General features: G+C 33.6%; 1 protein-coding gene across 3 annotated transcripts; it reads left to right on the plus strand.

Annotated features, from left to right (window-relative positions):
- Positions 1–953: 953 nt before the first annotated feature.
- Positions 954–22,894, plus strand: LOC110026421 (transcription factor TGA2.2-like). Of its 3 annotated transcripts, none has more exons than XM_020727349.1 (12): positions 954–1,258; positions 1,350–1,496; positions 6,622–6,722; positions 7,593–7,660; positions 7,761–7,955; positions 11,202–11,279; positions 11,361–11,420; positions 20,145–20,222; positions 20,302–20,353; positions 21,198–21,469; positions 22,120–22,365; positions 22,464–22,894. In XM_020727349.1, the coding sequence occupies exons 2-12, from the start codon at positions 1,456–1,458 to the stop codon at positions 22,608–22,610; spliced, it is 1,338 nt and encodes a 445-aa protein (XP_020583008.1). In that variant the 5' UTR covers positions 954–1,258; positions 1,350–1,455; the 3' UTR covers positions 22,611–22,894. The 3 variants fall into 3 exon arrangements, with proteins under 3 accessions (XP_020583008.1, XP_020583009.1, XP_020583010.1); XM_020727350.1 differs by having other exon boundaries at positions 954–1,164; XM_020727351.1 differs by lacking the exon at positions 22,464–22,894 and adding an exon at positions 21,798–21,845 and having other exon boundaries at positions 22,120–22,186.
- The last annotated feature ends 1,172 nt before the right edge of the window (positions 22,895–24,066 follow it).

Raw genomic sequence — 24,066 nt, forward strand, 5'->3', positions numbered from 1 at the left:
GCTTTGTAATTCTGTGGTGTAAATTGTTACTTTGCATGGTGTTTCACCTTAAAAAGTGAGCAACGAACGATGGTGGTTAGCAGCGATCATTGAGCGGTGGTTGATAGTGATTGGCGGCTACAGGAGCTAGAAGTGTTAGCTGGATCGTCGGTGTAGAAGACTGGACTTTAGCTCTCTCTTCTTCGAGCTCTGAACTTTCTCAGCTCAAAGTCTCTTCTCATCTCAAGAGCGAGGCATGACTCTATTTATAAAGTACAATCTCAAATCAGGAATGAATCAAAGTCACTCTTATCAGACGACCTAGGAAGATTCCTTGATCTAATGACATTCCGTAGACATTTAACTGCTTTAATGATATTGAAATTAAGTAATCTCAGTCTAATTGGATACGTCTTATCGAGAGACTCGATTTGATCTTCGAACTATACATTAAAAAAGAAAAAACTTTCAAAAATGGTTTATTGGCTTGATCTAAGCTTGATTTGACCCATATTGAATCAATTTTGGTATAATTGTGCCTATCTCGTCGAGCTTGTCTGTTTCAATATAAGTTTGCTGAAATTAAAGTTCTGGGTGTATTTTAATCAAAATTTAATCTTTTCTTATTCCAAAAATTATCTCGAAACATGTGTCGTATGACATGGGTGATGATGATGGAATTTGTTGATCGGTATCAAATATAAACATCAAAATTTGAATTTCAGACATACAAATACATAAAAATTTTATGGTATTTATGTAATTTTCATTGGATGAGACCTCTGGAGAATGGTCTGCATATAATCATCCCAAATTCATTTTAATATTTTTTTTATAGAAAATAAAAAAATAAAAATTCTTAAAGCATGCGCGACTAATAATAATAATAATAATAATAATAATAAACCTGCTCCACCAACAGTAGTCAAACAACCACGTCTATATACTCCAAATTCTGAGATGTTTCGAAAAAAAAAGGAAAGGCAGTTTACCGACGAAAGAGGCGGGGAGTCAAGGAGATATTCCAGATCCTCGGCGGCGGTCTTCTTCGAGTATCTAGGGTTATCCGTCGCTGTGGAAATTGTATTCGACCATCCAAAACTTCATTGTTTTGTTCGGGATGATTGGAGTGAAGCTCTCCCCTCAGTTCTATCCCATCCCCGACGATTACAAGTGTGTAAGCTGGTACTTCCCAATACTGCCGAGCTTAACTCTCTGATTTTCTACTCCAGCGCTTTTCTTCTACTTCGAGCTTGTAGAGCCGAGCTATTGTAGGCTTGTGAGTTCTCGGACCTTCTATGTTGCTGCCTTTGTTTGGTTTTATTCTTCCTCCTCTTTACCGGCTGTTTGGTTATTTGTTGGTGCTTCAGGCTGAGGCGTCTGGCGGTGTGGCCATGGTGAGGATGCTGATCGTGAAGGATGACAAGTAGGAAACGTGGGAAGGGTGTGGAAGATGTTAATGAGATGTAGGGGGGGATGCCGAGCTTCATTCCTTCGTTGGCTGCGACTCAATCAGTGTGAGTTTTCTTCTGCTTCCATTGTTTTTTTATCGTTTTCTCTGTTCTTCATTTAATATGGAGCGAATAAGAATAATATGTCAATATCCATAGGGGCTAGATTAGATCTCATGTAATGAGCTTAATTTGCCAACCATAGAAAGTATGCATCACTGGAATGCCGGGCAATGACTTAACGGAACAGTAGTAAGACTATAAATCAGTTTTGAAATTGCTCAGAATTTATTGTTTCTTATTTCTGCAGAAGTGAAGAAGTCTCTAACTCATGCTCTTGAATATTTACTTCTGCTAAAGAAAATATAATAAATAGATTTCTGATAAGATTTTGTTATAGAGACTTCTATTAAGGTATTCAACCACACCATCTTGTGCTCTCCACTTGGTCTAAAGAGAGAAGAACTAACAGTGTGTTTGGTTGGGTGGAGTGAGAATGTAATTCCAATAAATTTTGAAAAATATACATATTAGGAGGACTGTGTTGGATAATCGGAAGGAAAAGAACACTGCTACGTGATTGGGGGGGGGGGGGGGGGGGCTGGTACATTTTTGCTTTACCAGCCACAAAACTATGGAGAATACCATGCATAAAGCTTAGAGAGAACCACTTAACTTTGTGCTTATTGAAGCACAAAACAATCTTGAAGGCAAAATACACGCTAAAATAAAGACAAGTGAGTTGGCTGAAACTCACAACGGTTCTTTCATTTGCCTAGTATTCTTCACCCTTTTAGTAGCCCCGACCTGCTTATATTTTTATAAGCATAGGGACCACAAAGTCATAAATACCTTTGCCAATTTATTGAAAGTGAAAATATTTCCAAAGATAATAAAGATCTTGAAAACCACGCAAAAGCTTAAATTGTGCTGCATAACACAAGTATGCGATATAATTGTAAGCATAGCAAAATTAACTGGTAATCAAGAGTGAAAAAGAGCTCAAGATGTTGGATGATCTGTACCATTTTTCATGAATCGACAACAACTCTCCTTTGAAGGGTGTAAATGATGATATTCATTTAGAAGAACTTGTGCGAAGCACTAAATAATGTTTTGTTGATCCATTTAAAGATCCTAGACAATTGCAATGACAATGTTATTTTTTTCTGTTTTGCCTATTTTTATCTTAGCCAAAAACACCTTTTTTTTTCCTTTCTTTTTGCTGTTTTTTTTTTTTACTTTGTTCTTAAATGTTTTCCCAAGTTAAAAAAGAATTGGATATTTTTAATATAGAATGATCTGAATTTATTAATAATGAAAATATGAAACTCAATAGGACACAATGGAGAAAAATGATTCATGTAACCAATCCCTTTTAGTGGGATAAAGACTTGTTTATGTTGTTATTGTTGATGATGATGAGTTTACTAGTCATAAAGACCCAATTTTCTTATCAGTATATTAGAAGATAAAATAGTCCAAATGATAATGAAGAGATATGCAACAATGCGAAAGCTAGAAAGAAGGATAACCGAATGAATACTAGTCATTGTTGTGGTATATATATATATATATATATAATAGAACGATCGACGACGAAGCAAAAAAATAAAACGAGAAAATTCACACCAGAAAACGACAACACAACGAAACACATAGATTTATGTGGTTCGGCAAATTGCCTACGCCCATGGAGTTGCAGAAGATTTTACTACTTGAGGATTTACATCGACTGATCACTTTGACGATTACAAGAAAAGTCTCTCTTTTCTTCTCTCTCTCTACACCAAGATACATACCAAAGAAGATGAAAAAAATAGGAGAACTACCTGCTTAATTCAGTACAAGAGAATTCTTATTTCTCTTCTATCACAAGCTACCAATAAAAAGCCAAAGGAGAGCAACTTTCTTTTTCTACTATCTTCTTCTTCCTTCTGTCAAACACGCCGAAGTAACTAAGAGAGAGCATCTTACAATTTTCCCTTCTTCTCTTTCAGTACCTTACTCCTGTAGCACCTTTTTCACAGAAGTTGGGAGGCTCCGATTCGCAACAAATAACTGTGCGAAGCATCACTTTGCTTCAAGGGGTGGGGGCGGGAGCGAGCGCCGATTCGCGAAAACAAAAGAAGAGGTGGGAGCAGGCTGGGGTCGCGAAGTTTCACGATCTGGAGCGGGAGCGGGAGTTGGGTCGCGACGGGAGCGGGAGCGGGAAGACGGACCGGGTTTCAAACTCAGCACATACGTCAATACAATTCAAAATTAAACATAATAAAATTAGGTAGTAGTTGGTGAGTATGGCCGAGGGTCTGTGGCCCATGGAAAAGAGTTGGACATAGTGAATATTTCATCAATGATAGCCGTCTAGGAGAAATAGTGTTAAAAGTGCTACAACTCTTCATGTTTGGTCCATCTAGTGATCATAAAAAATTGCAAGCAGGTTATTTTTTATGATCTTCCAAACTTACCGGTAAAAGCACTATGGAAAGACCATGCAACCTTGGGGGCTTTCTCTTTCTCTAGTTCAAAGGAGAACTCACTTTATAATTGGCGGTATTATTCTCTAATTTAGAGTGGATCTAGTTTAACTGAATTTACCAAAATTGGTAAAAGTGGGAATCCTATATGTTTTTTTTTTTTAACTTTTATTTTTTGAACAAAAATTTTTTTACAATGCATCTCAATTTATTTTCTAATAGATTGTTGAAAGGTAGTTTCACTATTTCAGTTTTTAAGTGGAATTATCTAATTTCTTCTTATTACGGTAGTTACAGTCTTGTGAAACAAACTCAGTGTTAGAGCTCTCTTCTTCAACCATTTAATTTTCCTTTAAAGAATTCTAAAGAATCTTATGTTAAATGCTCATTTGAATGATGTAGAGCTGACTAGCTAACAAGGCACTATAAGAGCTCCCATCCCGTGAGATGACATACAAGACTTGGTATTTGAAGGAGGAGGAGGTGAGGATATAAATAACATTAGGTAAAGAATAAGACATGAAGTTTGTGAAACAACTCCCAAATTAGTGTATCTGAACAAGTTTTTTTGTTTCCCTCTTAACATAACCTTGGTTTAATTCTGGATTAAACATTTGCAATACAATACTTTTCATGGATGATAGGGTAAAGCAAAAGAGCTTAATGGGGGATTATTTGGCTTTTTTCCACCACATATTAGCTCATGGAAACCTTGGTGAACCTTTGAGCTTGTATCTCATCACCATTATGATTTATTTATTGATGCAAAAAATTATTTTTATTATGCAACTTGAACCAAAATATTGTATTGTTTGTTCTAGTAGGTCATTTTAATTTGCTGCTTTTGGTGCTTTCTATGCAAAAATAAGAAGCTTTTTTGTTGATATGTGATTTCTTTTGTGAGTTATTGAATTTATCGGGAGAAAGTAACGATTGCTGATGCTAAAGAAGGTTATTGGGCTAATGCAACCAATTTCTTGGAACTTTCAAGGTTCCTAGGAAGGTGCATTGAATGGATCACCAAAAGATGTATATGATGAATTATAATGTATTTGACAATCCAAGGGACATGGCATTTGGCGTTATGTTTTCCATAAAGCATTTGGAATCATAAAATAAAATTATTTTACATTTATGCGATGTAACTAAAATCCGCGAGTGATATATTTTCAATTTCTTGTGATTCTTGTTTGATTATTAGTTGCATGTACTACATCGGTTGTTGTTAGCCATCTAGTTATGAGCTTTTTCTTTTGCATTTATCTACCACATTTCTTTTTTATATACAAAATCATCTTTAACAAGAATAATAATTTTACCATAAGAATTTGATATTCATGCATGTTACTTTGAGCACTCATAGCATAATATTTGAAGCAATTGGTGTAACTATCATCCGTATCTCCACTAATTGAAGCTAATTCTATCATTGATATGAACAATAATGCTTTTAGACAATCTGAATTGATGATGATTCAGTAGCTGCTATAAAATAATTTTATGAATTTTTATTGTGTCAACATCTTGGTAGTCCTTCGTTTATCTTAAAACTAATTTTAGGAAGAATACCATACATGGACAATATCTTAGTGTGGTAATATACACTTGCATCCCTAGAATTTTTTGTTTTTTCATGTTGATTGTTTTTTTTTTTGTTTTTTTTTCTCTTGCATGCCTGCTTATAGGTGCTTATATATTGCTAATAAGAAACACCAATTTTTTGTTGGCGGTAATTTTGTTACTTGGAAAAGTAAAAACAAATTATTGTGGCCAAATCCAATATAGGAGATGAATACAGAGCTATGGCCCACTTAGCATGTGAATTGATGCATTTAAAACCTATTTTTAGGTAATTTGATATTTCGGTTATTCAAACTAGATACTATAGCGTGACAATCATGTTTCCATCTATATTGCCACAATCCCATTTTCTACAGGAGACTAAATATATTGAAGTTGATTATCATTTCGTGTGAGATGTTTTCCTACTCTTCCATAGGATTTTTACTCACATTTTCAGTTCATAATAGGTGACGTTTATCTTCACCAAGGACCAGGATCGTATATCATTTTCTTGTTTATGCAACAAAATAGAGCCAATAGTTATTCATGCGTCAGCTTAAGTTGAAGTGTTGGTATGTTAGAAGAAGACTATATTTGAAGAATATTATATTTTTATATAAGTTTATATTTCCATGCCACATTTTTCATTTCCTTTTGTATTCTTGCATGTATTTTTATAGGTACCTATATCATGAGGAGCTTTCATGTCTCTATAAACCTCAACTTGTTGCACTGGATTTTTTATAAATTCATTCGTGCATATGGAATGCAAATGTTAACGAAAAGGCTAATCAAAGTATTAACAAAAAAAAAATAAATAAATAAAATCTAATATCCTGGAAACATAGCTAGAATAAGGTAACTTTGATTTTCAGAACCAACATTTATAAAAACATTGCTGAAGTACTGGGTGTCTGTGATTTCTCGAAGCCTCTCTTGAAAATATTACAAAGGATATGTGCTTGCTGTGATGCCTGCATTCCTTTAGTTACTGTGGTGCTTTAATAGGATCTCATCTGCCTCGTATATATTTTTCCTGCCTACTTGTTACGATTTACGACATTATCATGCTTATGCTTTAATTTTTTTTATTATTTCTTAACTGATATTTCTTTTCTGCTGCTCTCATTTGATCATTTTTATTCTTTTAGTGGTGCCGAGGGAAATAATGATCGTGCTACAAGAGTATCTGAGCATGGGACATTGGACCAGTCCGGTGGATTTTATGTAAACTACGGCTTCAACAGCACAAGTATGTGAAAGGCCATCACAATAGTGTGCACATTGCTAGTTCTAAAAGTTGTGACATGGTTAATTTCTATCATTTAACTTGCATGTGACTCATCTCTCTCTCTCTCTCTCTCTCTCTCTATATATATATATATATATTATTTCATTGACATATGTTTTTATCATCAAAGGTTGTTTTATGCATCCTGATGCTGAATTTTAGCAAATATATGGAATGTTGCTTGTTTCTCTCTTTGTTGTTTTGATGTATCAATGAAGTCATTGATACATCTATGTGCGATGGATGCATGAAGCACATGATGGTTTCACATGATTGTTTCTGCTTCCAAATGCTGATGTATTTGTACTCCTATTGTTAGTGCTGTCAAAAAGCTCCTCATTCACGAACAACTCGTGCTTAACTCGCTAAATAACTCGTGTTTAATGCATTTGTTAAACAAGTAAATCAAACAAATAATTTTTTTTTAGCTTGATTTATAAATGATCAAAACATGAATAAATTTTTCTTGATCATTCGTCTCGTTTTAACTCGTACTAATTAAATAATTAAAAAAATTGTATTATTATAATATTTTGTATTGATTTTTATGATGTATTTAAAAAGTGTTAAATTGTATTATTTTAAATCTTTCGAGTTAATTTTGAACCCAACATGAGATGAAACTGAACAAACAAATCTGAATCGAGTTGAACACGATCATGCTATTCACAAGCCATTTTGAACATGAGCCTATCTAAAATAATTTTTTTTTTGAATGAGCCAAATACAAACAAGATATGGGCTCTCTTAAATTTGGCTTGGTTACATTCTATAGTGTAGTTCTGCAATTTTGGCTGAACTAGTCTTTTGATTAAACACTCCTTTTTGCAGATCCTTTATTAAAATCAAGTAGTGAGGCCATTGCTTCTGATTCTCTTCGTTTTGGTGCTTACAGCAAAGTAAGTTGGAGTTCCTCTTCTGAAACTATATCTTCGGTAAGAACTAATGAGGTCCATTTATAGAAGGAATTTAGTCTGATTAATTTTTCTTTTTAAACAGAATCCTGCTTCAGTTGTTCTTACTCCAGAAGTTAGAGTTGGTTCTGTTACTGTTGTCCAGCTGAAGGGACAGAAAACTGGTCCGGTATCTTTATCTAGTGGTCAGCTTGAGAATTGGGAAGAGTCTGCTATGGCGGACAACAGTCCAAGGACTGATACCTCTACAGACGTGGATACTGATGACAGGAACCAAAGGGTGCTTCCCTTTTTTTTTTTGTGATTATTTTTAGCTAGTTATTTAAAGTAATGATTTCTTCCCTATTTTTTTTATAGTTATGTCGTCTACAATCATTGAAGTTCAATATTATCCCATTTGTTTGGTTTTCTGATTAATATTTGGACTTGATCTGTCTTTTTTTTTTTTTCTTAATTTGCATTCTCTCATGTCATGATTTTTATTGGTGATAGATTTATAGCCTCTAAGATTATTGTTGATACTAATATTTTTAATATTTTAAACGCTTATATTTCTCAAGTGGGTTTAGATATATATTCTAAAGAAAAATTCTGGAATTACCTAGAAGAATTAATATAGATGGTATCTCTTAAAGAAAAAAAAATTATCGGTGGAGATTTAAATGGACATGTTGATAGAGTGGTGGAAGATTTTAGAAATATTTATGGTGACTACTGTTTTGGAGTGATTAATGAAGAATGTAGAGTCATATTAGATTTTATTTTAACGTGCAGTTTTGTAATTGCTAATATTTTATTTAAGAAAATAGATGAACATATTATTTCTTATAAGAATGGATCTAATTAACACAAATTGATTATTTTTATATGAGAAAAAGAGTTCGTCGATAATGTTAAGATTATAAGGTCATTCCAAGTAAGAATTTAAGTACTCGACATCGATTATTAGTTTTAGATTTTAAGATGAAAAGTTGTAAGATAAAAATTAATAGGAATCATTGTTAAAATTAGATGGGTACTCCTAAAAGATAAATAAAATTATTTTTATGAGTAAACTTTAAGATTTCAATTTTTGGGATGTCCACGAAGAAACAAATTTTATGTGGGATAAAGTAACAAACATTATTAAACAAGTGGCAAAAGATGTACTTTGAGAATCAAAGAATCAAAATGAAAATTTTCAAATGAAAATTTTCTATAAATAAAAATAGTTGGTGGCGGATTAATAATGTGTAAGAGAAGATAAAATATAAGAAGTTATCTTATAAAAATTGGTTTAAATATAGAAACTTAGAGAACTGAGAATAATATAAGACGATCATGAGAAGTATAAGAGAATAATTTGTGATGCTAAAAATTTTACTCTTAGTGATATTTATAAACTAGCCAAACAAAGAGAAAAGAAAAGGAAATATTTAACTCAAGTTAACTGTATTAAAAATGAAGAAAAAAAGTTTGTTCTAGAAAAAAGATATTCAACATATGTGAGCGAGCTATTTTAAGAAACTTTTCGATGATGATTTTGAAAATATGATCGATCTTGGTGATCTTAATATCATTAATAATAATAAAATATTTTATTTTTATTATTGCATTAGTAATAAAGAAGTTGAGGAGGCTTTAAAGAAAATCAAGGGTGAAAAATTAGTAGGACCTGATGATATCCCAATTGAAGTGTGGAAATATTTAGGAGATTTGAGAATTTCTTGGCTTAATAAACTTCTTAATATTATTTTAAAACCTAAAAAGGTGCCCGAGGAGTGGAGGAAGAGTATTTTGGTCTTTATTTTTAAGAATAAAGGGGACGTCAAAAGTGTGCAAATTATAGAGGAATTAAGTTGATATGTCGTACTTTAAAATTATGAGAGAAGGTAATTGAACATAGGTTAAGATATGTACAAAGATTTCTCATAATGAGTTTGGATTTATGTCAGACAGCTCTACTATGGAAGCTATGCATTTATTGAGAGGTATGATGGAGAAGTACAGAGAGAATAAGGATGATTTACATATGAGTTTTATTGATTTTTTTTAAAAAAACTTGTGATAATGTTCCAAGAGAAATTCTTTCGAGAGTTCTAGTGAATTAAAGTGTTAACATAACTTATATTCAAGCCATTAAGGATATATGTGTACTAGAGCTATTACTTCTGTTCGAATAGGAGGATTGTTCAAATATTTTTATCTTAGTGGGATTACATCAGGGATCGACTTTAAGCCCATATGTTTTTGCTTTAGTTATGGATGCTCTTACTTGACATTTATAGGAGGATGCACCTTGGTGTATGCCTTTTGATGAAGATATTGTTCTTGTGGATAAGACTAGAGAAAGAGTTTAAGAAAACCTTAAATTATGGAGGTTTACATTGGAGTCTAAAGGCATACGTTTGAGTAGAACTAAAACTGAATACATGGAATGTAATTTTAGTAGCACTAGCTCTAGTGATAGAGTTGTAAGTATGGGTAATCAAATCATCAAATCATTAAAAGGTGTGAACATGTGAACACTTTAGATATCTTAGGTCTATTGTTCAAAGTGATGGTGATATATATGGGGATGTTATTAGTAGAATTTAAGTTTGTTGGTTGAAGTGGAGGAATGCTCTATGTCTATTGTGTGATAGAAAAGTACCGTTTTGACTGAAAGGAAAATTTTATAAGATGGCGGTGAAGCCTGCAATGCTCTATAACGGAGAATGTTTGCCTTTAAAAGAGAAGCATAAATCAATTTAAGTGTTGCCAAGATGAGAATGCTTAGGTGGATGAGTGGCTTGACACTTAGAGACAAAATGCAAAATGAATATATCCATAATAAGGTTGGTGTGCTCCAGTGGCAGACAAAATTGGAGAGACTCCTCTTAGATGGTTTGGTCACATTAAACGTCGACCATCTAATGATCTGGTTAGGAAAGTAGATGTTTTAGATTCAATTTATGTTAAGAAAGTTAGAGGTAGATCTAGAGAAACTTAGGAATACTATATAAAAAAATAATCTTAATTAAAATATTGTTCTCAATAGGACACAATGGAGAAGAAGGATTTATGTAGCCGACCCCACTTAGTGGGATAAAAGCTTGCTGTTGTTGTTGATTTGCATTCTTTGCTTGCTTCTTTGTAAGTAGAGGATATATATATTTTTTATGTCCAATATAGAGGTAATAGTGTACGTCATGGTAAGTGTAGCTAATGTTTTGAATTCTTTCATGGATTGCAGTGTTTGAGTTGCAGAAAGCAAAAGTGTTGCCACGGAGTTGTTTTATAAGATTGTTAATTTGAAAAGTGCTCGGCATTTTCATTCACATTTTTACTATTCTATATAAAAATGCTCAGCAACTTCTTATTTTGTTTTTCTTTCCACTTATCTTGTTGTTGTCTAGTAAGTAATGTTATACTATTGTTTTAGTAAGTTTGTATTGTCTTTTTTAACTTAATTCAGAAATATAGTACATCAGTCAATTTTGGCGGATACTTTTCTTTTTATTGTATATTTTGTTTCTGATCACTTCTCACTAATTCTGATGTGCAGTTTGATAAAGGACAAGCTATTGGTGTAATAGCATCTGACTCTAGTGACAGATCTAAAGGAAAAGCAGGGGATCAGAAAGTAAACTTTCTTTCTTCAAATATCACATTTTCTGAATTTATTTTTGAAAAATTGTTTTTATTATATGCAATATTTTGCCAGACTCTTAGACGGCTTGCTCAAAATCGTGAAGCTGCAAGAAAAAGTAGATTAAGGAAAAAGGTAAGAGATTCACTTATTCTTTTTTTACTTTAGTAGTTCAATTTAGTAAAAAGAAATGTGCTTTGAAAAATTTTTGTGTGATATGTTAAATGCTTATCCTTGAGTTGTCTTGCTAGCATGTTTTTTAGGTAGAGTGAATGGGCTATAGAATATAAATAATTTTTGGAAAGTGTGAAGTCGGGTTTTTTTTTTTTTTTTTGAAAGGGGTATTAAATCCATCATCATTTTTGCAACTATTACGAGGAATGGGCTCAAATTTGCCCCATTTACTTTATATCACAAAAGGAAAAAAAATAAACCTATGAAGGCAAGGTAACCCAAAGCTTGAACTATAGAATCTTGGAAAAATGAAATTGTTGTTTGTATAACTTCAATTATTCATTGATATAGCAGTCTCGCTCTCCACCTTGCACATGCGCACACATTCTTTGATGTGGCAGTCTTGCTCTTCCATCCGCATATGCACAAAGCCACACATGGAAGAAGCTCTTTTGACACTTTGATCCTTCTTTTTCACTTGTATATATATTTCTTTTAGAGCACCTCTTTAAATGAATCTGTTATAGGTCAAATATTATGTTGTTATTTTATCGAATAATTTAACAAGGTTTTTTGTTGGATTTAAAGCTGTTTGTGGAAAGATATCAAGATTTTATTAGAGAAACAGATAAAGTTAAAAGAGAGAACAATGGAGAGAGAGAGAGAGAGAGAGGACTAGGTCTTAAAAAAAAATCTTAGAGAATGTTGGCTTCTTGAAATGAGAAAGAAGATAAAGCTTGAGAGAATTGCTTTAGATTGAAAGGAAATTTAGAACCACACACCTTTTGTGTAGCCTTATAATATTTAAACTTGGAGCTAATAACAAACTTCCAAGAAAAGACCTAAAAATCAGTCAAGAAAGTAACAAGATACAAAATTCATGAAAAAATAGCAACTAACTCTTAAGATTAAGAAACAAACTAAATTCAAATAAACCTAGACTCAATAAGCAGTCCTAAGCATATATTCCAACACTCCTTGCTTTAGGATGTGCGAACACCATGTTTTTGCCTTAGAAATTGTAACTTGCTGATTGGAAGTGACTTTGTAAGCAAATCTGCAACTGATCTTCAAATTTGCAGTAAAACAGAGTCACAAATTCTTTTTTCTGCACTTCTCTTTGAAAAAATAACTTGATGTTGAAATACTTAGTGTTTCCATGAAACACAGGGTTATGAGAAATGACAATAGTACGAATATTGACATCATTGGTAGTCAATTGCATGCTTTCACTAGAAACCCGAATGAGTTTTGAGTCACTTAAGCAAGCTTTATCGACATCGTCTTCCAAGTCCGGATGTCTCGTCATTGAGACTGTTTTGATGAAGCCTGTGCTTGACTCGAGTTTCTCTTCCAACACTTGTTTTGTGGAACTTTAAACTTTGGGAACTTTGTTGCCTTTGAACTTGAGATTGCAAAGCAGTCACAAATGTCAACATATCCTCTTTTTCTTTTGCAGCGAACAATGCTTTTTCAGCGACATCTTTTAATCGAGCTTCGGCATCTGCCTGTGAAACTCTGGTGCTTTCTTCAACTCGAACTACAACTGCTTCCAATAAAACATGTTCTCTAGCTTTTGCGAGCGTAGAACGCCAAAAATGTGCCTCTTGAAAAGCAGAGTCTCTCTGTTTGAACAGGATCTCTCTATCTCTGCTAAATGCTGCAACCTTTTTTTCTGATTCTTTTAACTTAAGAATGGTTTCTTGAAGTTTTTTATTTGAATCATTGGTCAGTCGTTCAATTTCTGTGTAAGCAAGCCTCCTCTCTTCATCCATAGCAAGAGCTGCAGATGCAGCTACTTCAGCAGCCTGAGCTGTCTCAGTTAACTTGTCTGCTAACTCACGCATGGTTGAATCTCTTGCACGCGATTCTTTGGCCAATTGCTGAAGTTGTTCATCTTTAAATCGAAGTGTTTCCTTCCTTATCGTAAGATCATCTAAATGGCCTTCATTACGCTCATTAATCAATGAAAATTCTAGTGAGTGGGCATGTTTTACAGAATTTTCATTGGGAAAAGAGCCAAATACCTCCTGCTCCTGCATTGGATTGAGTGAAAAACTCCTCCCTGCCATCTTAACTTCAAACATCCTTTGGCCTGTAACATCCTCTATCACACAAGCCTTCTCCATAAACATCATTTTGAATCCCTTTTCAATTAATTGACCAACACTGAGCAAGTTTTGATCAATATCTGGTACATAGAGAACATCGGTGATCAACTTGGTTCCTAAACAGCTTGCAATGGCTACGGTGCCCTTCCCTTTGACTGCAATATATTCACCATTCTCAATTCGGATCTTCTTGGACTCGGTGATCTTCAATTCCTTGAACAATTCCTTGCCATGTGTCATATGATTAGTGCAACCACTATCAATGAGTCAGTTTTCACTTATTTCAGAACTCGTGCAATGAAAAGCTGGTCATCTTCTACCATCTTCTTCTTGATCTGTCACTTGTGCTTCATCTCCTTACTGCTGATCTTTATTCTTGCAAATGATAGCTTCATGCTCATTTAATTGCACTTGCTGCACTTTGCATCTGGTCTTCTCTAGCATTTGAAAGGAGGATGACCTTTCTTGCCACAATGTCGACATGAAGGGTAATATTTCTTTTGTCCACTTGTAGCTTGAAACTTCTTGTTCTTGGGCCTCCTATTCTTTTCATCATCTTGATGCTTGACTGGAAGAGCTCCTTCGACGGCTCCTTCTTGCCTCATTACACGCCTCTGCTCTTGTGCTTGTAAAACACTTAAGAGTTCTGTCAAAGCAATCTTTGACAGATCCTTCGTGTTTTCTAAGGTGGTGATGGTAGCCTCAAATCTTTCAGGCACTCTTGCAAGAATTTTCTGAACAATCCTTGAATCTTCCAGAGAAGAACCCAATAATCTGACATGATTTGCTATGTTGAGTAGTCTGTCAGAGTACTCTTTTATGATTTCTATCTCCTTTATCTTTTGCAATTCAAAGTCACGAACCAAGTTTAGCACCTGCATCCCTTGAATTCTTTCATCTCCTTCATACTTGGATTTGAGATAATCCCAAATCCCTTTTGTCATTTTCAACGACATGATACGAGTGAAGATCGTAGAGGAAACGACAACAAACATGCAAGCTTTTGCCTTGGAATTCTTTGTTTTATTCTCCTTTTATGCTTTAATTTGTGTTACAGTGTGATTTTCAGGGAGAAGAGGAATGTCATAGTCTTCTTCCTCTGCTTCCCAGAGATCCAAAGCTTCCAGGTACGTCTCCATGTGGACTGCCCAAATCCGGTAGTTGTCTCCGTCAAACACTGGTGGAGCAACTGAGGAGAAACTAGCTTCGATCTCCATTGCCGCTCAAACTCACGCTCATATCCTTTAAGAAGAGAGCTCTGATACCAAATTGTTGGCTTCTTGAAATGAGAAAGAAGAGAAAACTTAAGAGAATTGCTTTAGATTGAAGGGAAAATCAAAACCACACACTTTTTGTGTAGCCTTACAATATTTAAACTTGGAGCTAATAACAAACTTCCAAGAAAAGACCTAAAAATCAGCCAAGAAAGTAACATGAAACAAAATTCAAGAAAAAATTGCAACTAACTCCTAAGATCAAGAAACAAACTAAATTCAAATAAACCTAGACTCAATAAGCAGTCCTAAGCATGTATTTCAACAGGGAATTGAGAAACGTGGACCCAACCAAACCCCTTTGAATAAAGATGCCCTTGAGAGATTTCATAGAGATTTTCAATGAGACTTCGAATCATAATTACATCTAATTTTCTTATGCACTCTTGTTTGAAAAGTGCAAACTATTTATTGGGGAGTATCAAAGCCAACATTATAGAACAAGCTACAACTTTTAATTACATATAACATTTATATATTGAACTTGATGTAGCTAGCTGCATAGCAAATGAATTCCCAGTTGAGGTTGAGCGCTCCTATTGAGTTATTTGACTAGAGATGCTAATTGATTGACAAGTACTTTTGGACTATTTTCATTAGATAATCACCCGTTTGACACTGTTGTGCTGCAACAAAAATTATTTCAAACTTAGACTACAACTTTCTTTTTTCTCTAATTTTGAACTTCTATGAGTTAAATTTTGCTTAGGTAATGCTACTCTTTTTTAGTTGAGGTTTCTTCGTAGTTTCCCGCTCGAGCAAATGGTGAAATGGAAATTGAGCATTTTTAAGAATTTATTGGTGGTGAAATTCTTTAAGGGGGTATAGTCCTATTCTCGTCCAAGTGCAGTAGGATAGAAGTAATAGAATATACATAAAGGATTTTAATATATACTTCTTGAAGTTAGCCAAGGGGTGACTAATTAAGAGTCTACCTACTATGGCTTATCAGAATATAAAATTTACTATAACTGGAGCATATACAGATTTTTATATTACTTATTTTTAGAATTGACCATGTTATTGAGACGTGCAGGTTTTAATATTTGTGGTGTCTTGTTCGTTGCAATTGTTTGGTTTTTCGTATGCTATCTGCATATATGTATTCAATAACTCGCTAGATAAGAGCTTATAAGGAAGTGGAAATCAATCAATGGGATCTCGATTCAAAACAAGTCTCAAAGAAGACTTTTGTATTGAGTCTTTAAGGCTGACAAGATATGGTCACTAAGCCCTCTCACAAACTTCCTAGGGAAATTAGGCATCTCCAGAAGTGGAGGAGATATTACATAATGGATAGCGTAGATGCAGATTGGGTGTATGTAAGATGTATTTAGGGTGTACTCTACACCCTAAATACATTCATTCCGCACATAAGGATGATTAACATGTAATATTTTTTCATTCAAGTGAGCCTTACATGGAGTTTAATATTTCTCCCTGCAAACAACTCTTCTTGGATCTACAAGACAAATTTATCTGATCATATTGTTAACTTTTTGAAGCCCGTCTTCTTAGCCAGTTGACCCTACCAACGAGACTTCCTTTATAAGCGACATTGTTGACTTTGTGAATTCATCAGTTCCATCACTTTGCTCGAACATGTTTACTTCACAAAGCTGGCCTTCTCAATGTTGATTGCCTTGTTGACTTCTCTGAGCCATCGTTCTCATTGAACTCGCCTTTCTTGAAAACTCTATCATCCTCCCCGACTTCTCCAAGGAGGCCCTCTCGTGGCATGCAACATTTTCAAAGCACCTCTCTGATTCTAAATTCTTTCTACAAAAACTAGCTTAGGTTTAATTCATGACTTCTTTTCTTCCCTTCATCATTGATAATTTTAGTTACCATCAATTGATTCTTACTAAGTATTGCCAAAATTTTTTGCCAGTAGTTTCCTTAGTATTTTTTGTCTCTAGCAAAATGGAATATGAGCATCTCTAAGAATTTGTGGTGAAGGCTCCAGGGAATGTACATTCATGTATGCTCCCAAGCGCATTGATGTAAGGACTAGAACATAAATCCAAGAATTGGAAAAGTAGATGCTTGTTTATGAAGTTGTCTAAGGGATTGCTTTTTAAGGCTTGGCGTCCTAAGATTTCAAATAATATATTGGTTGCTATCAGTCTCTTTATTAAGGAGTACTAATAATTAATGTGATTTAAAAAAGAAAAATCAAGTTCTACTCATCACAGAACATGATTAAGGCGGTACTCACCCTTCTACCTTATTAAATTGGTAAGATTTAGATTTAAAATGTAAGTTCACTTATTTGTAGAGTTGACCAAATTATTGCAAATTATAGGTTTCACTACTCCCTGGACTTGCTCGTTGCTTATAAATGCCTAACTTTTTTTTCCACTACTTGCTATCAAAAGCATACGTGTGGTAGACAACTAAAAAGATGAGAGATAGCTAAGAAGTGGCAAGCACTTAATCAACTAATGATGAGATTGACTCTCATATATGAATTAGCTCCCTAACATCTTATGACTTCGAAACTCAACCCCCTCGCCAACCTCCTTGAGAATTGTGAGTCAACCTTCCATGCAATTTGACATTGCACCTAACACATGGTAGATCTACATGGTGAATCTTCCAAACATATCACCGACTTCTCCAAGCTGATTTTCTCTGTAACTTCTCTTTTACTAATGACTTCATGAATTCGGCTACGTTGGAAACTTCATTATGTTGGCTTCTTCATTAGCGTGCCTCAGACATGTCACCCACTTCGCCAAACTAGCCTTTCCTCAAGGACGACTCCATTTTGACTGCTCTTATGTTGGCACTTCTACCAAACTTTATCTGAGAACACTATTGTCCTTACTGTCTTCTCAAAGAAGAGCTTCTTGGTGATGTCATGGAATCAACCTCTTCAGTAAGTCAGCCTCCTTTATAGCTTTATGAACTCGGGCACCTCTGTGAGCTCCCTTCTCAACAAGTTGTTCTTCTTGGCGAGAGCATGGAGTCAATTAGGATATGCTACTGTGCCGAAGAACTGCTACTAAGAGACATACATGTGATGGGTATTAAATAGAAAAGCATCTGGAAAAGGAGATTCAATATAAACTGAGGTGCACGATGACCTTTAATAAACAAAATTTTTGAAGGAGAGAATTCATATTCTAAGGATTTGGTTATGAATAATTGACGAAATAGTATTCCCAAATTTATTCATATTTCAATTGGTGCCACTTTAGCTACTCATGTGGTGATGTGGCACTTTTTTCATATTAAGAAATTAGTATAGTAAGATGTTTCATTAAAATATAAGATATTCACAATAAAAAGATGTTTCATTAAAATATAAGGTATGATTTTTAATTTAAAAAATGAGAAATAAGTTTTGTTAGTTGGAGGTAAGTTATTTATCTGCAATTACATAAATAGTGAAAAGCCTAAAGTTTTAGTGAAATAACTTATCTTTTAGTTGAAATATATTATTTTTTATTTTTTGTGAAAAGCTAGCAAGCAGTGAAGTATCTTATCTCTATATTTGTGGCGGTTAATTTGTCACATTTTTAAAATCAAATAAAGCAATTTCTACATGTTTTCCTCGTTCAATTCCAAATCATTTTTTCAAAAGAGAAAGCTATTGATTTTCAATTTAGTACCAACATGGTGAAAAAAAATGGTTTAATGCTCATCCATTAATATTGCATTTGAATTGTTTAAAGAGAGCTGTACCATACATCAACTTTTTAAAGTACATCAAATAAATTTTGATATAGGATGAAAAAGGGTAGAAGAGGTTTGATATATATACAACCGGGTTTCTTGGGCTCGGTTTCAATAGAAATATACAGTAGCCTTACACTATCGGGTTCTTGAAATCATTCCATGGAAGAAAACCTCTTGCTTTCTTGTTTTCTAGAAAGTAGAAACGCTGGTTTAAAGTCAATGCAAAATAATCAAAAACTTTTTAATCTACTCATTTTCATATAAGAAATATGAACTTGATTGAAACTAACGGTGATCTTACTAATTGAAATTAAATTAAAGAAAATTTAACTAAGCCTAAACAAAATAGTAAAGTAAATCCCGAATTTGGTTGATTGCCATATATTACCCACAACATCGTATAGGATCTATTAGAGTAACTTTTGGTGATTGATGAGATGGTCTTACCTATGGGTAGTTAATAGCATGCTTGACACCACTTTGTGTTTGTTTTTAAAAAATATTTTTGAGGTTTTGTGACTTATTTTTCTAATAAATTAAATTATTTTTTAAAAATAATCAAAACGATTTTAGGTGATTTTGTTATTTTAACAACATAAACACTTGACCATCCTGTGAGTCATCCCCACCACCATTAATTCTGTCACCATTCCAGCCATTGTCACCTTAGCAACTGTTGCTGCCGCAATTTTTGGCCCCAATTTTCTGCCACCATGACTGCTGTTGGCTTGCCGTAACACACATCGCTGGCTTGTCATCGCCACCGCCACATAAGTTGACTTGTGAGATATTCAATAATAAAAAAAAAATCTATTTTTAAAATAGCAAATATGTTTTTTTTTTCTAATATAAAATAAAACAATAAACAAAAACTGAACATAGAGTGATTCGGTCTTCCACAATATTTTGCTCCATCTTAAATCCCAATATTAAGCATCAGGCATCAAGTTCCTTGCTGTCAGATATCTTATTGACACATCAGAAGCCTCTTTTTTTTTTTTAGACCACTGAAAGTATGCATATACAGTTTCTTAATGTCCTTTAGGCACATCATGAAGTGGACATGTTCAATGAAAAGAGAAGCACTGTTTATTATTTTTATTTTTATTTTTTTCTTTTAATTAATTAATTTTTTTTAAAAATCTGGCAACAGGATACCTGTTATGATTTGTTAGCAGCAATATGAAACACGCCTTTTTCCATATTCTATGTTGACAACTTCTTGACTTCTGCCATTTAAACATTTCCTGATTATTCGTGGATTTTCCTTCTCCTGATTGATCATATGAATAAATAAAAACTCTGATAATTTATCTTTTTTTTTTCTAATGACTGTCATCATGTAGACATTCTTCTCCAAAGCGGTTAACTAGTAGGGGTTTTTTGCCACAATTATATTTGTATAGAAGTAAAATCTGTTTTTTCTGATGTGCACTCATTGTACAGATAAATTTTGCATATTCATCTTGGTCCTATCAAACTTTGAAGTTATTATTTTTCATTATTTATTTATGATTTGCATGGTATGACAATTTGCTTTGTCTTATCTAGCAGCATTTTCCATGTTTTTTTTTAATAAAATTTACATTTCAGCCATGGATCTATCTGTGTATCAGGCTTATGTTCAACAGCTAGAAAATAGTAGGTTGAAGCTCACTCAACTTGAGCAGGAGCTACAAAGGGCACGGCAACAGGTATGCGCTGTTTCTGCTTCATCTTTAATGTTGGAACGACCTTCCATTGATATGTTTCTTAATTCACAACTATTTGCAGGGTATTTTTATTTCAAGCTCAGGGGATCAGTCTCATTCAGTTGGTGGAAATGGTATATTATCTTCTAATTTTCCACTTAATAGTGCATGCTGTGTATCCACTATCCAACCCCAACTCATACTATTATTTGTGTAACAACAGAGAATTTCTCTCTTATATTTATTTTTTTTATGCATTAAATTCATACAAGGCATGCTTTCATTGGCTAATGTTTTAATGATTTTTTTTTTTTTCGCTCATTTTGAATGTGTGAATGAAATCTTTAATCCTGTGGGATTTTGAAGTTGTTTATGGAGTTGTAAATCCTGATTGGTTTCTAACTTCAACCAACCAAATGACCAAAATTTTATCATAATTAAAAACATATTTTCTCAATTCAAGCAACCAAATGAACACTAAGACGCATGGGCGGATGACGTACTTGTCTGTGGGAATTAAGCTCTTCCTGTTATTGTTGTTAGCATAATGTACAGAAGCAACATTAAACGTCGAATTACACTTTTTTATCATGTTCGTGTCTTCATCCTGCCACTAGTTTTCACGAAAAGGGAGCTGAACTACTGAAGTTAAACAGAGTCTTCTAAGGATAGAGTAATCCTTTTACAACTGCATAAAATTTAATCTGCAAATGATTTAGAGCTAAAACTTTAACTTTTTACATTTACACCACTCAAATCTTTTATATCACATCAATTATACCACCATTTTAACTTTTAAAAAGTGATATATGTCTTTTTATGCATAAGCAAGATGGTATGTATGTAAAAATTGAAGCTTAGGTGTTAGATATGTAAATACATAGGAATTGAGTGGTTTTTATGTAATTCTTACTAATATTTATTCCTTATGCCTTCCAACCTCATTGTTCAATGCTAAGAAGATGTACTGGTTTTCAGGAGCGTTGGCATTTGACATAGAATATGCACGATGGCTCGAAGAACATAACCGGCAGATCAATGAACTGAGGGCTGCAGTGAATGCTCACGCAGGCGATAGCGATCTACGCATAATTGTTGATGGAGTAACGGCACACTTTGACGAAATATTTAGATTGAAGGGCATTGCTGCTAAGGCTGACGTCTTTCACATGCTCTCGGGCATGTGGAAGACGCCCGCGGAGAGGTGTTTTCTTTGGCTTGGTGGCTTCCGTTCTTCCGAACTACTCAAGGTGATATTGAACATTCATTTTTCTCTATTATTCATGTTTGAATTAAGCGTGCGTTTGGGGCAGCTTGTGCGTTCAGGATAAGCTGCTTATATCCTGAAACACGGCCCGCGGCCTGCGTTTAGTGTAAAAACTCAAACGCGGTTTCGGATAAGCTGGTGAAACGCGTGAACAAAACGGTACGGCGGCTTTTTGAAAACGCCGCCCGCACTTATAAGCTGCCCCAAACGGGCCCCAAATCTCATATTTGAAAGCATATTCATTCTTTTCGTTAGTTTCATGGTTCAGCAAAATATTATATGTTCATCATTTTCCTTGTTTCAACTATTAGAGGTGCCATTTTGAATCATCCTTTCATTCCAGCTGAGTTACACATCAGGTATTCAATCTATTATACATTAGATTTTTTTTGCAATTCTATCCATGATATCTGATATACACATTTTCATGCATAGGAAAGGTGGCATCCATATATATATATATAAATTCAAGTTTAGGTGTTAGATATGTAAATACATAAGAGTTGAGTGGTATGTATGTAAATCTTAATTTTATAACGATGAAAATGAAGTTCGTCTTTTTATTTTACCCGATATCGATCAGAGATCGTCATTCTTTATAAACTAATTTAATTGTCATTGGAAACCTTACAGTTACTGGTAAATCAGCTGGAGCCCCTAACTGAACAGCAGGTGGTGGGACTCTGCAACCTTCAACAGTCGTCACAACAGGCAGAGGACGCTCTTTCACAAGGCATGGAAGCTCTGCAGCAATCTCTGGGCGAAACTCTAGCTGGATCTCTGGGATCCTCTGGATCTTCTGGTAATGTCGCGAACTATATGGGACAGATGGCCATGGCCATGGGGAAGCTTGGAACACTAGAAAACTTCCTTCATCAGGTGAACATATTGAAGTTGCTTTTCTCAGCCACCATCATTTCCGCTTTTTTTGCTGATCCCAACTCAATATTGAAGAACCATCTTATATTCGTTCTCAGGCCGACAACCTCCGACAGCAGACGCTGCAACAAATGCATAGGATATTAACCACTCGGCAGTCCGCTCGAGCTCTTCTCGCCATTAACGACTACTTCTCTCGGCTTCGCGCGCTGAGTTCTCTCTGGCTGGCCCGTCCTCACGAGTAATGAATGAAGGTGGTTCCTTTTTAGTCTTTGTTGGATTCAAAATGATCTTTAGGGATGCAGTATTTGGTTTTTGATTGAATTGGTCACTGTATTTTGGCTGTTGTCTTACATTGAAGAAAGAAGCTATAATCAGCTTTCTAATGTTGTAAGAAATGTGTATTTTGTTCTGTAACAAAGAATGAACAGTTTATTGTGCAGTGTAAAATGCTGTTTAGTTCAGACTTTAGAAGGTGTAATGGCTGAATAAAATGATTGGAAATTGATGCAGAGCTTCTAAGACTTTGACAGAATGCTGAACCAGCATTTTTGTTGACTAGTTCTATATTTTATATTTGATACAATTGTTATGATTCCTTCTCTCTGAATGAATCAGAGCTAGAAATTTTGAAAATTTTAAAAATGTTCAGTAGGTCTTTTACCTTGTCTTTTAGTGCTGATTGAACAGTAGCTTAAGGGCCATTTATGGTCTTTTTTTTATTTTATTTTGGGGGCATTTACATACATACCACACAAATCCTATTTATTTACATATCTAGCACTCAAATTTTTATATCTGCATATGTAATGCTTAAATCTTTAATATCACATCAAAAATGCGATCAATATACTAACTTCTTGGAAGTGTACATTTTCATGCTTGATTTGCGAAAGTAGTGATATAAGTGTAAATATTAAAATTTAGGCGTCGGGTTTGTAAATATATAAGACTTCTGAGGTATATATGTAAAATTTTGTTTTATTTTTGTTTAATATATGTTTTACATAAATTTGTTTTATTTTTATTTTAAAAACAATTAAGAGGTGGTTTTAAATTTAAGTATATTTATTTTTAATTTAAAAAACATTATTTTATTTCAAATTGTAACATAAATAAAATAAAAAAAATTAAATAATAAAATAAAATGAAAAAAAAAAGAGACCTACTTGTATTTAGTTTACAATTTTATTAGCATGATGATACCATTTTGGCACTTATGATTAGTTACTTTTCAATTATTTTTTATGGTGAAAGAGAATGGTGTGGATTGAAGTTCCTACAATATAAGCATAATTGATCATATTTGATTTGTACTGATTTGTTTATATTAATATATAAATTATAAATTCAAAAAAAATATTTAATTTGTTATAGAAAATTTATAATTTGATTTATATTTGGCTTTTCACATAAAAATTTGAATAATTATTTAAACTTTCATTTATAATTGCTAAAAAATTATTTTATAAATATAAATAAACAAGCCATTAAAAAAGATTTAAATTAGATCTAACTAATTTATACAAAATAAATAAAATATTATATAATTTATAAATAAGTTTTCATGCAATGAAATAACATAAATAAGTGTTAAAAATTAATTTAATGAAATAAAAAATAAGAAGATATTATAATATATATATAACGTTACTAGTAAATATACATTTCAATAAATTTTATTTAATCAAATTTATTTAA

This window comes from Phalaenopsis equestris, unplaced genomic scaffold (assembly GCF_001263595.1).
Source record: "Phalaenopsis equestris unplaced genomic scaffold, ASM126359v1 Scaffold000372, whole genome shotgun sequence".
Classification (NCBI taxonomy): Eukaryota; Viridiplantae; Streptophyta; class Magnoliopsida; order Asparagales; family Orchidaceae; genus Phalaenopsis; species Phalaenopsis equestris.

Excerpts from the sequence above, each read along its gene's own strand:
- LOC110026421 (XM_020727349.1), top strand. The coding sequence starts at position 1,456 with ATGCCGAGCTTCATTCCTTCGTTGGCTGCGACTCAATCAGT. Across the intron at positions 11,421-20,144 it reads AAAGTAGATTAAGGAAAAAG|GCTTATGTTCAACAGCTAGA; the intron begins GTAAGAGATTCA and ends TCTGTGTATCAG. Across the intron at positions 20,223-20,301 it reads TACAAAGGGCACGGCAACAG|GGTATTTTTATTTCAAGCTC; the intron begins GTATGCGCTGTT and ends AACTATTTGCAG.